General features: G+C 45.6%; 2 protein-coding genes across 2 annotated transcripts; both read left to right on the plus strand.

The window, feature by feature from the left end:
* Positions 1 to 334: 334 nt before the first annotated feature.
* Positions 335 to 7863, plus strand: gpr45 (G protein-coupled receptor 45). Its single transcript, XM_041843919.2, has 2 exons — positions 335 to 601; positions 5901 to 7863. Exon 2 carries the CDS (start codon positions 6028 to 6030, stop codon positions 7216 to 7218), a length of 1191 nt encoding a protein of 396 aa, XP_041699853.1. The 5' UTR covers positions 335 to 601; positions 5901 to 6027; the 3' UTR covers positions 7219 to 7863.
* Positions 7864 to 10363: 2500 nt separating this feature from the next.
* Positions 10364 to 15987, plus strand: c23h2orf49 (chromosome 23 C2orf49 homolog). Its single transcript, XM_041843920.2, has 4 exons — positions 10364 to 10514; positions 11163 to 11326; positions 12103 to 12403; positions 14405 to 15987. The coding sequence occupies exons 1-4, from the start codon at positions 10386 to 10388 to the stop codon at positions 14450 to 14452; spliced, it is 642 nt and encodes a 213-aa protein (XP_041699854.1). The 5' UTR covers positions 10364 to 10385; the 3' UTR covers positions 14453 to 15987.
* The last annotated feature ends 1484 nt before the right edge of the window (positions 15988 to 17471 follow it).

A 17471-nucleotide genomic window follows, 5' to 3' on the forward strand; every position in this document is an offset into this window, starting at 1 on the left:
GTTCTTGAATACATTGAATATATTGTAGAGGTGATTGTTAAGATGTGTGTAGTCCCAATTGAGTTGCTCATCCATACAGACAGTGGCCTATATCTTTTGACTTTTGCCCAGGTAGAGCAATTGACATTGTGGGAAGATCAGTTTCATTCTCACTTTATTCAGTCTCAGATGGTTAGCAAATTAAGGTAAATTTTTTTAAAATGATATTGGCTAGATCCTTTGGAATTGCTCGCTTTATTATCGGCATGTATCGACTTCGTCCGATATGTTTTTTTTCCAATATAAGGTGTGCTTGCTAACTAAATGAAGAATTCTAGTCGGCAAATCAATATTCCTCTTCAAATCAACACCTTTAAACCAGCGGATCGCTCCGCGCCTCGCGCGTCAGCAGGCGAAGGCACAGTACATGTTTTGATTCCCGATTGCGAAAAGCAAAGTGGCTTGGTTGGGGTGGATCCTGGATGGAAGGAGGCGATGGAATGGGTGTCTGCCGTGGACGGTGCGTCTTCCTATCCGTGTTGTAATGATAACAGGATTAGGACAACTGGACAAGCCACCTGAGACTCACCATCAACAGCATTGTGAGTCGCAGTGATCAAAGGTAGGCTATTTGATCCGTCATTTTGCAACCTTTCTAGATTATAATTATGGCGCTCGAAACAATGCGCATTGTGCTATGGATGGAGAAAAATGTTGATAATGGTGTAGACTATATTTTAGCGAGATGTATGACAAAACAGTCCTGTTATATTACACAATTCGGTCGATTTAGACAATTGACAAAACACAGTCATTCATCAGCTATAAAGTATAAAGTTATTCAGAATTAATGATGGAGAAAGAATGGGTGGGCATATAATAGCGTGGCGTTTAAATATGAACTGTCGATCAGAATGCATTTTACCAGGCCTGCATAAATTAATATGGTTATGGGGAGGTGAACAGACAATAGCCTAGGCCTTTCGTTCGGGTCTGACTCTGTTCTTACAATGTCTGACTGGATATACTGTGTCTTCTAATGGACATTGATGTTCTCTATTGACCATGTAAGTGAGACGTTTTCACAACACAAAGGATGCAACAAACGGTTCCATGTATCAACAATGAGATTTCTGGAGACTCAAACACACACATACACTAAGCCTCCATAAGTACATAAACTTCATCTCTCAAATCAATGCAGGTCTGTGGATCCCAGCAACCATATATTGACCTGATGAAGAAGAGGGCTATTCTCTCTCTATTGCCTGAATTGTAATCTGCATTCTCATTGGATAGAGCGCATTGAAGTGGCCTAAGTACACCAAATAGTATTCTGTTATCTCATTGGATAGAGTGCATCAATGTGAGTATCCTACACCAATCAGTGGATGGATAAAAACACAGCCATAGATTTACTACACATGAATTGTGTAGCTAGTACTGATATGCTCAGATTCAGACTGTTGATGTCGTTTATTTGGATCCCCATTAGCTGTGCATAAGCCACAGCTATTCTTCCTGGGATCCTGGAACTACATCAACAGTGCAGGCTAGCAGCATAGAGCAAAAGCCTGATGTATCATAGGAATTAACAACAAAACAACAAGTGTTTTATTGAATCTGGTTGAATTCAATGTAGGTATTAACAGGAGAAACATGAGTGAGAGCAAGACTAGGTGACATCACACACCTGTGGCCAGGTAATAATGACACATGCCACCATCAGTCAGCCAGCCAATCAGTCAGTTAGTCAGTCAGCCAGTCAGACAGTTAGTCAGCCAGTCAGTCAGACAGTCAGTCAGCCAGACAGTCAGACAGTCAGTCAGCCAGACAGTTAGTCAGCCAGTTAGTCAGCCAGTTAGTCAGCCATTCAGTCAGTCAGCCAGTTAGTCAGCCAGTTAGTCAGCCATTCAGTCAGTCAGTCAGTCAGCCAGCCAGTTAGTCAGTCAGTCAGTTAGTTAGCCAGACAGTCAGCCAGTTAGTCAGTCAGCCAGCCAGTCAGTCAGTCAGCCAGTTAGTTAGCCAGTCAGCCAGACAGTTAGTTAGTTAGTCAGCCAGACAGTTAGTCAGTCAGCCAGACAGTTAGTCAGACAGTCAGCCAGTTAGTCAGTCAGTCAGACAGCCAGACAGTCAGTCAGCCAGTTAGTCAGTCAGCCATTTAGTCAGTCAGCCAGTTAGTCAGCCAGCCAGTTAGTCAGTCAGTCAGCCAGCCAGCCACATTAGTTAGCCAGTCAGCCAGTCAGACAGTTAGTTAGCCAGTCAGCCAGACAGTCAGTCAGTCAGCCAGCCAGTTAGGCAGCCAGTCAGTCAGCTAGGCAGTCAGTCAGCCAGTTAGTCAGTCAGCCAGACAGTTAGTCAGACAGTTAGTCAGCCAGTCAGTCAGTCAGACAGTTAGTCAGTCAGCCAGACAGTTAGTCAGACAGTTAGTCAGCCAGTCAGTCAGTCAGACAGTTAGTCAGTCAGTCAGTCAACAGCCAGTTAGTCAGTCAGTCAGCCAGTTAGTCAGTCAGTCATACAGTTAGTCAGCCAGTCAGTGAGTTAGTCAGTCAGTCAGCCAGGCAGTTAGTTAGCCAGTCAGTCAGTGAGTCAGTTAGTCAGCCAGTCAGCCAGTTAGTTAGCCAGTCAGTCAGCCAGTTAGTTAGCCAGTCAGCCAGACAGTTGGTCTGTCATCCAGTTAGCCAGTTAGTTAGCCAGTCAGTCAGCCAGACAGTTAGTCAGTTAGTCAGTCAGTCAGTCAGTCAGCCAGTCAGCCAGTTAGTTAGCCAGTCAGTCAGCCAGACAGTTAGTGAGCCAGCCAGTTAGTCAGTCAGCCAGTTAGTCAGTCAGTCAGTCAGTCAGCCAGATGGAGGTATAGTCAGTCAGTCAGTCAGTCAGCCAGTTAGTCAGCCAGTTAGTCAGTCAGTCAGCCAGTTAGTCAGCCAGTCAGTGGCCTTGTCATCTCTGTGTGACATCCTCCTGGTCATAAGCCTACTCTGTGCCAATCCAGGCCCTGTGTTGAAAGCACTGGTACAAATGAACTGCACATATCAAGAGTTCAACTGTCCTTTAAATCCATCCATCATTCCTTCCTCCCTGTGTTGAAGTAATCACTGATTTAACACAAGTGGATTGATGAAAGCATTGGTTCCATGAGAAACCTTTCACATATCCATGCACTTTATATCAGCGATTACTCCAAGGAAGGAAGGAAGGAAGGAAGGAAGGAAGGAAGGAAGGAAGGAAGGAAGGAAGGAAGGAAGGAAGGAAGGAAGGAAGGATCCCTCACTGGGCACAGACATCAATTCAACATATATTCCACATTGGTTCAATGTAATTTAATTTAAATTATGTGGAAACAATGTTGATTCAATAATAATAATAATAATAATATGCCATTTAGCAGACGCTATTATCCAAAGCGACTTACAGTCATGCGTGCATACATTTTTGTGTATGGGTGGTCCCGGGGATCGAACCCACTACCTTGGCGTTACAAGCGCCGTGCTCTACCAGCTGAGCTATTCAACCAGTGTGTGCCCAGTGGGATGCATTAGAGCTTGACGTCCTGGTTTCATTATGTCACTTTAAGACTTTAATACAGGACCTGTTCATTGTGGAGTGCACTTGTAAAATCAAATTAATTTTGCTCTATATAGAATTTCTGCTCTGTATGCAACTTTATCTGTTTAAGCTGTTTGGATTGTTGATTGTTGTAACACAGGGCACCATTGAAAAAGAGACCCTGGTTTCAATTGGGATTCCCTGTATAAATAAAGGTTAAATAAAAATAAATAAAAATATCTAAAGTACCACCTTTCCATCTCGGAACAGATAAAGAGCTCTTGAGGAGTGTAATCAACTGTGAGAATGCACTCCTGTCTTTCTCTCACCCCCCTCCCTCTCTCTTGCTCTCTCTCGATGTCTTTCCCTCTCTCTTTAATCTGTCTGTAACATTACCTCATTTATTCTCTCCATCGGGACTATGTGCGTGCAAAAGAAGTGGGTGAATTTCTTTGAGAGATGGAGGGATGGGTAAATGGGGGAGGGCAGCCTGGTAGCAGCATAGCAGCCTGGTAGCAGCATAGCAGCCTGGTAGCAGCATAGCAGCCTGGTAGCAGCATAGCTATGTTTCTTCAGAACAAGCTCTTCTCATTCCTTTCCCATGTATTCATACCAGAGTCATTTTACTACGACACTGGAGGAAATGGACTAGTTAGTAAGTGTGGAAGTGCTGGTTTGATTTGTGGGTCGCAACAGCCCCACTCACAGACAGACAGACAATGTAATGTCACAGACATTTGCAGGGAGCAGAGGGGTGGGGGTGGGGGGGTTGCCTTGTTGCCATGGATCTGATGACCTGGTTGCCTCAGCAACGATCAGTAACACTTTTGACGCAAGGTCTTGTATGAGAATCCACAGCAGGGATCATTAATCTAGAATTTTCCTTTGTAAAGCTTGAAGCAGAAATTTCAATTTTCAAAAGCTTGAAGCTTGAATTCAAAGCTTGAAGCAGTGATATCACCCCCCCTCTCCCCCTTCCCCCATATTCACCTCCATATTGATTGTTTGATGAGATCCATAATGTTGAGACAGTGGTCCTGTCTTCCAGGTCGTCACCTGCCTGTCAGAGCTGTGTAGTGGGGGAAGCACTGTGTTGAGAAGGGCTCAGTGGAACAGGGTCCATTTACGGGGTTAAAGGAACCACTAGGTGCCTCACGATGGTGCTTAAAGCCACAGTATTCCCCATCCCTCCACCCCACCCCCAGAGCGAGAGAAGGGGTTGAAACCATGGCAACAGCTGTGTCCTGTGAGTGAGCTATTCACTTTCATCTGGATTACATTCTGTAGTGGAGCTGCACCAGCAGATGAGATTCTGCCTCGCGAACAAGGTCTGTGTGTCTGTGAGTGTGTGTGTGATGCAGCGTTTCCCAAACTCGGTCCTGGGGACCACCCCCCGGGTGCACATTTGGTTTTTGCCCTAGCACTACACAGCTGATTCAAATAATGAACTCATCATCAAGCTTTGATTATTTGAATCATCTGTGTAGTGGGGGGGGGGGTGTGTGTGTGTATCTGTGTGTGTGTGTGTGTGTGTGTGTGTGCGTATATCTCTCTCTGTGTGTGTGTGTGTGTGTGTGTGTTTGTGTGTGTGTGTGTGTGTGTATCTGTGTGTGTGTGTGTGTGTGCGTATATCTCTCTGTGTGTGTGTGTGTGTGTGTGTGTGTGTGTGTGTGTGTGTGTGTGTGTGTGTGTGTGTGTGTGTGTGTGTGTGTGTGTGTGTATCTCTGTGTGTCTTCAGCCACAGCTAGGCTCATCAAGGCTGTCAATGATCAACCAGGCTCAGGTCTTCACCAACATGAACAACATGTCTCGTATATTCTCTCTCTTGGAGCATCGCTCATAAAACCGGTGACTGCCTGGGTGTGGAAGTGCACTGCTCAACCTCTCTGGGTTATATAACAGTCTATAAGCGTCAGAGGCACAGGCACGTCATTCCCCCTCCACTCCTCCACTAAATCTGATCCATCTCTCCTCTGATTCTAATTCACACTTTGAACAGATAATAACCAGAGCACAGACCCCAGTGTCTGTGACAAGCTGATGAGCCATACCCTCGCTCCTAGCCAAACACTAGCTTCCTTCCTGTTTGTGTGGGCTTCCCCGGTGTAGAAAACAACAACAACTCTGATAACGCTACAAGTATGGACTTCAGTTACTTGTCCACAGCCCATAACACTACTAGTAATTCGCATGGACAAAACACCATAACGAACGTGGGCCGCAGTAGATTACCTTCTGGATGTCAATGATCAGTGGATATTCAACGCATCTGCACAGTCTGTTTTGTTCTTAAAGAACTATGTTGCACTCAAATGTTTATAGGATGCAGGTTTTGTTCCAACATGTATCTGACATGTAAAATTTTGCTCCTGTTTCAGACCTGGCCATGAATGAGGAGACCAGGACGTGTGACTGACCGAGGAAGCTTTGACAACACAACTTCTGACGAAAGAACAATGATGCGTATCCAGGGTGGAACTGACTGTTAGCCTGGTAACCATCGCTATGGCGTTTTGCAATGGCAGCCTGCTGGCTAGGTGTGCCCCCCTGATGGAGCTGGAAGAGGAGGAAGGGGTGGTGATTTCACCACCACCGCAGCCGCCGCCAGGGGTCGGGACTACTAGTCCCCTCATGCCTGTCACCCTGCGTGTGACGCTGGCCGCTATCATGATCTTCATGATCGCCATCGGTTTCCTGGGCAACGCCATCGTGTGTCTGATCGTCTACCAGAAGCCCGCCATGCGTTCCGCCATCAACCTGCTCCTCGCCACACTGGCGTTCTCTGACATCATGCTCTCACTGCTCTGCATGCCCTTCACCGCCGTCACCGTGGCTACCGCCGACTGGCGCTTCGGGGGCGGGTTCTGCCGTGCTTCCGTCATGCTCTATTGGCTCTTTGTCCTGGAGGGCGTGTCCATCCTCCTCATCATCAGCGTAGACCGTTTTCTCATTATCGTTCAGCGGCAGGACAAGCTGACGCCACACCGCGCCAAGCTGCTCATCGTCGCTTCCTGGGCGCTGTCCCTCTGCGTGGCGCTCCCGTCCGTGATCGGCTGGCGGGTGGGCACAGCAGGTGTGACGGGCATCGGTGGGGCCTGGGCGCCACAGTGCGTGCTGGGCTACAGTGAGTCGCTGGCCGACCGCTGCTACACGGTGCTGCTGGCGGTGGCGGTGTTCTTTGTGCCGTTCGGCGTCATGCTCTACTCCTACCTATGCATCCTCAACACGGTCCGCCGCAACGCCCTGCGCATCCACAACCACACCTCTGACCAGGCCAGCCTCCCGGTCCTCAACCAGGTCAGCAAGCTGGGCCTGACCGGCCTGCAACGGCCCCCGCAGGTCAACGTGGACATGAGCTTCAAGACGCGGGCCTTCACCACCATCCTCATCCTCTTCATCGGCTTCTCTGTGTGCTGGCTGCCCCACACTGTGGTCAGTCTGTTGGCCGTGTTCAGCCGGAGGTTCTACTTCAGCCCTGCCTTCTACCCGGTCAGTGTGGGGGCTCTGTGGCTCAGCTACCTGAAGACTGTGTTTAACCCCGTCATCTACTGCTGGAGGATCAGGAAGTTCCGGGAGGCGTGTCTGGAGTTCATGCCCAAGAGCTGCAGGCTGTGTCCCAGGGTGCCAGGCCGGAGCCGCAGGAGGGTGAGACCCAGTAACATCTACGTGTGCGGTGAGACCCAGTCGGCTGTGTGACAGTAACATCTACGTGTGCGGTGAGACCCAGTTGGCTGTGGGACAGTAACATCTACATGTGCAGTGAGACCCAGTTGACTGTGTGACAGTAACATCTACGTATGCAGTGAGACCCAGTTGGCTATGTGGAACTAACGCTCACTCTGAGGACACGCTCTGGTAACAGTGGAAAGCAGTGGTCACCAACTCTGGTCTTGAAGCTACAGGGTGGTCCACTGGTGTAAAGGACCTGCTATACTCTCTACACGATTTGTTAAGACATCAACATTTCATCAGAATAGACGGCTTGCTGCTGAAACGTTGCTGTCTTTTGACAGATTATTTGCATCGGCGCAATAGTGGCGAGTACATTCTTGTGTTCTGTGTAAAGTGCGGTTGACACTGGACAGCCGTGAACAGAGGCACTCAAAAGTCTTTATTTCCCTTCTTCTAAAAAAAAGACATGAAGAGAAATGATGCACAACTGGGAACAGTGTTTTCTATTGAACCGTTTCCCTGGTGTTTGTATAATTGGCTGAGTACTGTTGGTGATCGTTTACCCAGATGGTTGTTGTATATGTCTAATTATACTGTATGTAAATGAAAACGTTGGATAAAATTGTAAAGAAATGTTGAACAATATAAAAAAAAAAATGTTTCAGTGAAGGAATAATTGATTTAATGAATGAACTAACAATCCAATTAACAGGTGTGTTGATGTCATCAACTATGCAGATGTAGCATATAGACTGAGTAGAAATGAAATAACAAATCATGTTAAACACAGTTATAACCGTTGTAAGTTGTCTACATACTGTAATAGGCTAACATTGTACCTAAAACCTAATACTGGAACTAAAATATTATATGTTGGGCATGCTGGTTGACAAAGGTTGAACCTGTTGTCGAAAACAAACCACGTACAGCCGTCCCCTGCCTCTACAATGTCAATACAATGGTTGTGTTGCTGGGATACTAAAGACCTCTATGGATTGTAGGTTGTGGAGTGCATTTATGTGTGTGAGACCCATATCTGACCCTTATCTTCCACAGCAGAACACACAGTCTGTGCTGTAGGTAATTAATCTCCATATGTACCGTGGTTAAACAGTTTACTGAGAGAAGTTCCAATCTAGGGCACGCCATGTAAACTAATTCACTTTGCGTAAGGTGTGATTATCTCAATTCTACTGCTTGAATGAAAGAAGAAAGATATGTACTACAGTACCAGTCAAAAGTTTGGACACACCTACTCAGTCAAGGGTTATTCTTTATTTTTACTATTTTCTACATTGTAGAATAATAGTGAAGACATCAGAACTATGAAATAACACATATGGAATCATGTAGTAACCAAAAAAGTGTTAAATAAAATATTTATATTTGAGATTCTTCAAAGTAGCCACCCTTTGCCTTGATGCCAGGTCTAGCATAAGTTTGCCTTACCCTAACTCATAGTCATAATAACCTTAGGCTAGACCTAAATATATCACGAAACAGGCTTTAGATCTGTCTACTGGACAGGCAAAGGTTGCTTCCTTGTCTCTGCGTCTCATTTTCATCATCAACACTGAGCTGCAAGAACTGACAGAGAAAACATCCCTGCTGATCCTTTTTATGCAACATAAAAAGGAAGTATCTACATTAAGTGTATCACTGGTTTAGTTCATGTGAAGGATACATAGACATAAGGAAAGGAAGCCATTATAATTGATTGAGACATAGCACATTTGAGCCCCCTTACCTTGATGATGAATCTGATTGGAATAAGACATCAATTAACGAGGCCTGTCAGTGCCAGTGGGGAGCGCTACATCCCGAGGGATTCGTGCTGATTGTACGGAGATTGTGACAGCCGATTAAATGGCATCCCTTGACAAGGCAAAAACAAGATGTATGTCAGGAGAAGTGCAGTATTATCATAAGGAGAGTTAATACTTGGAATACGGAGGAGGAATGGAGGGAAAAAGAAAGAGCGAGAGGATGAGGGTGAGCTTGAGGCAGAAAAAAGGGAGATGGTTTGTTAAAGAAGAATGGTAGAAAGTGTAAGCAGAGTGAGTTGAAGACAGGAGGAGAAATGGAAGTGAATAAGGGTGAAGTATCGGAGGTGGTAGGTATGGTGAAGTTCTCGGAGCCCGAGGTTTACACCAAGGGTCAGGATAAAGATGAGTCTGTGACAGCAGGAGTGAAGTTTTTGGAAAAAGTGGACCCTTGCCTTTTGGCTGATCCATTTGTGGTTTCAGGGTGGGTGAAAACAGAGTTAGGTGCTGTGGAATCGGTGAGGGTAACCAGAAGTGGACTGGTGATAATTGTTTGTGTTTCTGCCGGTCAGAGGGAGCAGGCGCTCCGTGTTAAAAGAATGGGGGCAAGAGATGTGAATTATTTTGCTCTCAAGAAAAGGGCACCATTGAACGGTTCCTAGGTGTGAGAAGTGTGCAGAAGGGCATGAGACAAACGAATGTGTAGCATAGGGGAAAGTAGTGGTATGTGTTAATTGTAGAGGTGACCATGGGGCTGGGGATCAGAAATGTCCCATGCGAGAGAGGCAGGTTGAGGTTTCCAGGGTTAGAGTAGTGCAGAAGTTGTCATATGCTGAGGCAGTGAAGAAAGTAGAGGAAGATGGGTCAAGGGGGAGGAGTGGTGTGAGTAGTAGATCTGTACCAGTACAGAGGGATAAACCAACAAGTGATATATGTTTCAGTAAGATTGCATTTTTGACATTTATAGCAATGGTTATCAACTGCACTGCAGGGATGGAATGTAAGTCACAGAAAATAGAGGTTGTGGTGGCAGCTGCAGAGAGGTATTTGGGTGTGCGAGACTTACGTACAGGGTGTGTTAAGTGGCGGTGTCCCATCATTTCAGGCTGTTGGCCTGAAGGAGGACTACATAGATTGAAGTAGTGGAGTATGGTATTATTATTATTTTGTAAAAATATTTTGTGAGTGTAGTGTTAAATGGTAGAGTATTAGTATTATATATATATTTATTATTTTATTTTTTAAAGTAAAAAGTAAAGCAAAGTATAAGGGAGTTATACTCCAGTCTAGTAGGTGGCGGTAATGCAACATGTATTGGCTGCCAACCGCCGTTAAACCTAATCGAAGAAGAAGATCAATCTGATTGATGGAACAGCTGAAATACGTCACGACCAGACGTAGAGGATGCTTGGGGGGGGGTGGGCAAAGATGGCGGGCTCCAGCGACATGGGACGTGAAGGGAAAGACAAATCTCAGGATAGAGGCGCTTCTAACGCAGAACTCTTACTACACCCCGAGCTCCTGTCTCAGGAGTTCATCCAGTTGGTTCTGAATGAGGTAAGAGACGAATCAGGGCTGAATTTGAACATTGATTTTGCGCTAGTCAGCTAGGTAGCCAGCTAGCTTGTATTGTAGCCAAAAAGGTCTGCTGATTTATAATATAATAATATAATATGCCATTTAGCAGACGCTTTTATCCAAAGTGACTTACAGTCATGTGTGCATACATTTTTACGTATGGGTGGTCCCGGGGATCGAACCCACTACCCTGGCGTTACAAGTGCCATGCTCTACCAATTGAGCTACAGAGGACCAGCCATTTAGCTAGTTAGCTATTTGCACCAGCGTCAGAACACTAAAGAGGCCATGCAAAAGCAGCATGTTGGAAATATCGACAGGAAAATATTATTAAACCAACTTTCAAAATGCGTGGCTCATGGTTTGTTTGTTTAGAGTCGGATGTGTTTAGTTTATTACCTGACGCATGCGTATACAATGACCTCGTGCAAGTTTTTAGATGGTTTGTGCGCATGCGTCAGGTGTACCCGGGGTGTATTCATTAGTACACACCGTAGCAAAATGTTTCTTATTGAACAGCTAGCTAGGTCTTCCCTGTTTTGGCTCCAGTTTATGATTAGTGTCAGCTGTTGGTTTTGATGAGGCTCTAACTAACACGTGACATGTTCTGGCCCCTGTCCTGGACAGAAAAAGATAACCACCGGAGACTATGGGAGCCGCGTCCAGCTCACGGATCTCTACCTCCGGCACGTCATCCCCCTCCCGCAGAGAGCGCTGCCAAACAACCGCTGGGGAAAGAGGATGGAGCAGACCCGAGCGCGACAGAGCACAGACAGTGGACAGTCTCATAGGTGGGGAGAGGATAAGTTTCTCTAAAACCTGAAATCACCAAGGTGTCTGGACCTTTCTATAACATGCCATTTACATAAAAAAAATAGAGATTTGGTTGTAACAAAGAGAACTTCTCCATTAACTCTGTTACATTGACAATAAAAAAATGTCACTGACTTTACAAAAAGATAAACTGAGTTTGAAAAAGGAGATTTGAAAACCGTACATATTGAGATGAGCGTGATGCAAGACTTTGCTTTCAGAGTATTTGTGCATGGGTACGCTCATGCTGCTCCAACGTGGGAGCTGTTGGACCAAAACAGTGGAAAAGTTGAGCCTGTTAGTTGTTGAGGAAATCAGCCCGATATGAAAGAATATCTCTCTGCAGTTTGATGGCCACAGACATTTTGCTGTTGATGCTCTTACCACAGTCAAATCCAACGACTCCACAATGATACACAGCATTTCCATAGTAACAGACTTACGCTGAGACTCAGATTTTTCACTTTAAAATGTATACCAAACAAAAACCATTCATTTCAGATTTTTACAAATTTGCACTACTTTTAACAATTTCCACAGAGAATTGTACAAAAACCCATTTACAGGAAGAGTGGTGCAGATACAAAGTTTAGTAACAGATTAAATCTGAGGCCAAGTTTTGCATCTGAAGTTTTTTCCAGAAAATGTATTTATATTTTACTGTGTAAATTGTTTAAAGTAGTGTTTGGCATACATTTAGAAGTGAGAAATCTGTGTAATTGCCTCAGTCAGTATGTCCTGTTTTGTCTTGCAGCTCCGGTAACGACCACAACAGGAAGAGGCCTCTGATCGGGTTCGATGGCAGCTCCTCTAAAGTTGGCCCCGTCAGACTGAAGAAGCCAGAGGGTCAGACCTCAGGGTCAGGGGTGACAGACAGATTCAAGCCCCCTCCCTCCATGAACCTCTTCAAGCCCATACGCAAGCTGTCCAGCACCACCCCTACCCCCTCCTCGTCCTCCCACAGCACAGGAGGCCCCCACAGGAGTCCCACAGGGAACAAGGGTCCGGGGAGCCCCCCCACCTCGGTTAATCTCAAACGGGAGGCAGACAGCTCGGTATGCAACCTCCGTATCTACTGGTTTATGTGAAATATTTTTCTAAAGATAATGTTTTTCTGGTCACCAACTGTGGTCCTGGAGAGCTACAGGCTGCAGGATTTTGGATTCAGCTAATAGTATATTTAAGCAATAAGGCACGAGGGGGTGTGGTATCTGGCCAATATACCACGGCTAAAGGCTGTTCTTATGCACGACGCAATGCAGTGCCTTATTGCTATTATAAACTGGTTACCAATGTAATTAGAACAGTAAAAAGTAATTTTGGGTTATACCCGTGGTATACGATCTGCTATACCACGGCTTTCATCCAATCAGCATTCAGTGCTCGAACCACCCGGTTGATAAATAATAATACACTGCTCAAAAAAATAAAGGGAACACTAAAATAACACATCCTAAATCTGAATGAATGAAATAATCTTATTAAATACTTTTTTCTTTACATAGTTGAATGTGCTGACAACAAAATCACACAAATTATCAATGGAAATCAAATTTATCAACCCATGGAGGTCTGGATTTGGTGTCACCCTCAAAATTTAAGTGGAAAACCACACTACAGGCTGATCCAACTTTGATGTAATGTCCTTAAAACAAGTCAAAATGAGGCTCAGTAGTGTGTGTGGCCTCCACGTGCCTGTATGACCTCCCTACAACGCCTGGGCATGCTCCTGATGAGGTGGCGGATGGTCTCCTGAGGGATCTCCTCCCAGACTGGACTAAAGCATCCGCCAACTCCTGGACAGTCTGTGGTGCAACGTGGCGTTGGTGGATGGAGCGAGACATGATGTCCCAGATGTGCTCAATTGGATTCAGGTCTGGGGAACGGGCGGGCCAGTCCATAGCATCAATGCCTTCCTCTTGCAGGAACTGCTGACACACTCCAGCCACATGAGGTCTAGCATTGTCTTGCATTAGGAGGAACCCAGGGCCAACCGCACCAGCATATGGTCTCACAAGGGGTCTGAGGATCTCATCTCAGTACCTAATGGCAGTCAGGCTACCTCTGGCGAGCACATGGAGGGCTGTGCGGCCCCCAAAGAAATGCCACCCCACACCATGACTGACCCACCGCCAAACCGGTCATGCTGGAGGATGTTGCAGGCAGCAGAACGTTCTCCATGGCGTCTCCAGACTCTGTCACGTGCTCAGTGTGAACCTGCTTTCATCTGTGAAGAGCACAGGGCGCCAGTGGCGAATTTGCCAATCTTGGTGTTCTCTGGCAAATGCCAAACGTCCTGCACGGTGTTGGGCTGTAAGCACAACCCCCACCTGTGGACGTCGGGCCCTCATACCACCCTCATGGAGTCTGTTTCTGACTGTTTGAGCAGACACATGCACATTTGTGGCCTGCTGGAGGTCATTTTGCAGGGCTCTGGCAGTTTTCCTCCTGCTCCTCCTTGCACAAAGGCGGAGGTAGCAGTCCTGCTGCTGGGTTGTTGCCCTCCTACGGCCTCCTCCACGTCTCCTGATGTACTGGCCTGTCTCCTGGTAGCGCCTTCATGCTCTGGACACTACGTTGACAGACACAGCAAACCTTCTTGCTACAGCTCGCATTGATGTGCCATCCTGGATGAGCTGCACTGCCTGAGCCACTTGTGTGGGTTGTAGACTCTGTCTCATGCTACCACTAGAGTGAAAGCACTGCCAGCATTCAAAAGTGACCAAAACATCAGCCAGGAAGCATAGGAACTGAGAAGTGGTCTGTGGTCACCACCTGCAAAACCAGTCCTTTATTGGGGGTGTCTTGCTAATTGCCTATAATTTCCACCTGTTGTCTATTCCATTTGCACAACAGCATGTGAAATCAGTGTTGCTTCCTAAGCAATCAGTGTTGCTTCCTAAGTGGACAGTTTGATTTCACAGAAGTGTGATTGACTTGGAATTACATTGTGTTGTTTAAGTGTTCCCTTAATTTTTTGAATGTCATCTGAACTGAGAATGTTGTCTGAATCTGATCTGTGAATGTCGTCGGTGATCGTCTCTCTGTCTCTGCAGGATGAACTCAAAGACAAGAAAAAGATCCAAAAAGTGACATGGCCCTGACCCTTGACCCTACCGAGAGACCCATCACTCCACTATAGAGCAGTGATGAGCCCCCTCACACTGCGGGGAATTCTCTGCCAGTCGGGACAACCACAGAACTACTCTAATTTTTGGGGTGGTGACTTCAGTCCTCATTTACCTACCTGGACCCCGGAACTACTCTCTGACCCTTTACCTGACCCTCAAGTGTCCTTACAGTGAGTACTCTGCTCCTGTCCCACAGCACCCTCCCATGGAGCCAGACCACAGCACCCTCCCATGGAGCCAGACCACAGCACCCTCCCATGGAGCCAGACCACAGCACCCTCCCATGGAACTAGAGTTAACTGGGACTATACTGACTTACTGCAGGCATGGCACCACAATATTTCTATGTCCATAAGTATTTTGTGGAATAAGCAGTTTAACCCTCAATACTGTTCTATGCATTATAATTCTGTGATGTCACCTACCTGAAATCCTCTTACAGTAGTTTCAGAGTTCAGTCTTCCAGTGCTGGTTAGAGAGCTTGAGTTAAGGAGGCTGATTGTGCTTAACTTGATAGGAAACCTTTGGGTCTGCAATGCTAAGTGCTTATGCATCTTCATATGTCTGTGTGGCCGTACCATATCCACATGTATTGCAAACAGTGGGTCATGACAGGTTAGGGATTGTAAGTGTTTTGATAGTGATTAGGTAGGATCCTCAGTAGGGGGAAACATCGCCACTGGCCGCCCCACCACCGTTATTGTTTTTGTTGCCGAGCTGAGGAGCGTCATCATAGTAAAACTAATTGTAGTACATATTGTGCTCTTCTATCGTGCGTGCAATGATGTCAGAGTGGGTAACTTATTTGTTCCTGTTTCACCATTTTAATGATTCCAGCTTTATTGTATTAGTACTGTGACACTTGAATTTGTAATGGGATGTTTAGCTAGTGTGTATTGCCTTGTATGAAGCCTTGAGTGGGGGTGCATTTGAATGAAATGGAGGTGAACAACTAGATGGTGCCAGAGAATCAGTCCTTCATGATTTGCAAGTGCCTGAGAAAGACGTTGCTCCTGGTCTAGGATCAGATTAGCCAACCTTGAATCCTACCCTTAACCATTAGGGCATCAAAGCATACCTGACCCAGGACCAGCAGTTAGGGGCAACTTGTACCAACTCGATGGCATTGTTCAGCGTTTCTCAAATATGCATTTAGCCGCCACTGCAATTTTATAATGTAGATGTATAGAGGAAGTCCCCATCCACTGCCCCTTATTGGACCCCATCCTCTGCTAACTCTGCCACCGCAGCTGAAAAAACTCCTAGAGGAAACAGTGTTGTTAACTTCATGTCACTTCCTTAGTCATACAAGGTGTTCAGCAGTTGGTGTATTTTTATAGTTCTTTATTTGGACTTCAGACACTGACTTTCCATCGGAGCCTTTGGAAAATGACTGAGGGCTCTCACTTCAATAGTCACGAATGGGTCAGGGTTACCAAGCATTTGCACCAGTGTCAGTCAAATGTATACTTGTTGGGGGTGATAATAAACAGAGCTTAAAAACCAAACGGTCATTATTTACAATTTGGTTAATAACATTTATTTTTCTTGTAGCTTTTGTTTTATTCCCATCTGAATAACATTACAAACTTTGCAGCAGTGTAAATCCCAGTAAACCTGTTTCTTTGTGAGTTAGTTCACATTTCACAACTTTGGGACTTATGCTCCTTAATAAATAAATAGCCTTTAAAATCTTAGGTATAGTTCACCCAAATTACAGAATTACATATTTGTTTCCATAAACTGCGATAATTGTGTAATTCTGGTGAACTATTCCTTTAAATATATAAACTCTGAATATATGAATCTTTATAAGTAATATAATAGATTATGACAGCTGACATTCATGCACTAAACCTCACTGATATTTTATGTATCAAGCCAGGGCATGCAGAAAGCAATATTTGCTGTTGCACTCCAAAAAACAGTCAAATGTATAGTTTTGAACTCAAATAGTATATGGGGTTAGTAGTCTAATAGTGGGTGCGTTCCTCTGCCCAGGCATTGCTGATGTATGCCAGATCTTACAATGCTTGGATAGCTATTTTACGTATCAGCTAACCACATGTTATAGCAATCTGATGCTGGACTGCCCAGTCGATGACATGGCAACTAATCATTGGTTGATGCATGCAACGTCCGAGCAGGGGAACGCAACCATTATCTTGTGTTCACGTCATATACAGTGAGGGGAAACAAGTATTTGATCCCCTGCTGATTTTGTACGTTTGCCCACTGACAAAGACATGATCAGTCTATAATTTGAATGGTAGGTTTATTTGAACAGTGAGAGACAAATAACAACAAAAAATCCAGAAAAACGCATGTCAAAAATGTTATACATTGATTTGCATTTTAATGAGGGAATTAAGTATTTGACCCCTCTGCAAAACATGACTTAGTACTTGGTGGCAAAACCCTTGTTGGCAATCACAGAGGTCAGACGTTTCTTGTAGTTGGCCACCAGGTTTGCACACATCTCAGGAGGGATTTTGTCCCACTCCTCTTTGCAGATCTTCTACAAGTCATTAAGGTTTCGAGGCTGACGTTTGGCAACTCGAACCTTCAGCTCCCTCCACAGATTTTCTATGGGATTAAGGTCTGGAGACTGGCTACGCCACTCCAGGACCTTAATGTGCTTCTTCTTGAGCCACTCCTTCTCCTTTGTTGCCTTGGCTGTGTGTTTTGGGTCATTGTCATGCTGGAATACCCATCCACGACCCATTTTCAATGCCCTGGCTGAAGGAAGGAGGTTCTCCACCAAGATTTGACGGTACATGGCCCCGTCCATCGTCCCTTTGATGCGGTGAAGTTGTCCTGTCCCCTTTGCAGAAAAACACCCCCAAAGCATAATGTTTCCACCTCCATGTTTGACGGTGGGGATGGTGTTCTTGGGGTCATAGGAAGCATTCCTCCTCCTCCAAACACGGCGAGTTGAGTTGATGCCAAAGAGCTCAATTTTGGTCTCATCTGACCACAACAGTTTCACCCA

The sequence above is a fragment of the Coregonus clupeaformis genome, chromosome 23 (genome assembly GCF_020615455.1).
Source record: "Coregonus clupeaformis isolate EN_2021a chromosome 23, ASM2061545v1, whole genome shotgun sequence".
Lineage (NCBI taxonomy): Eukaryota > Metazoa > Chordata > Actinopteri > Salmoniformes > Salmonidae > Coregonus > Coregonus clupeaformis.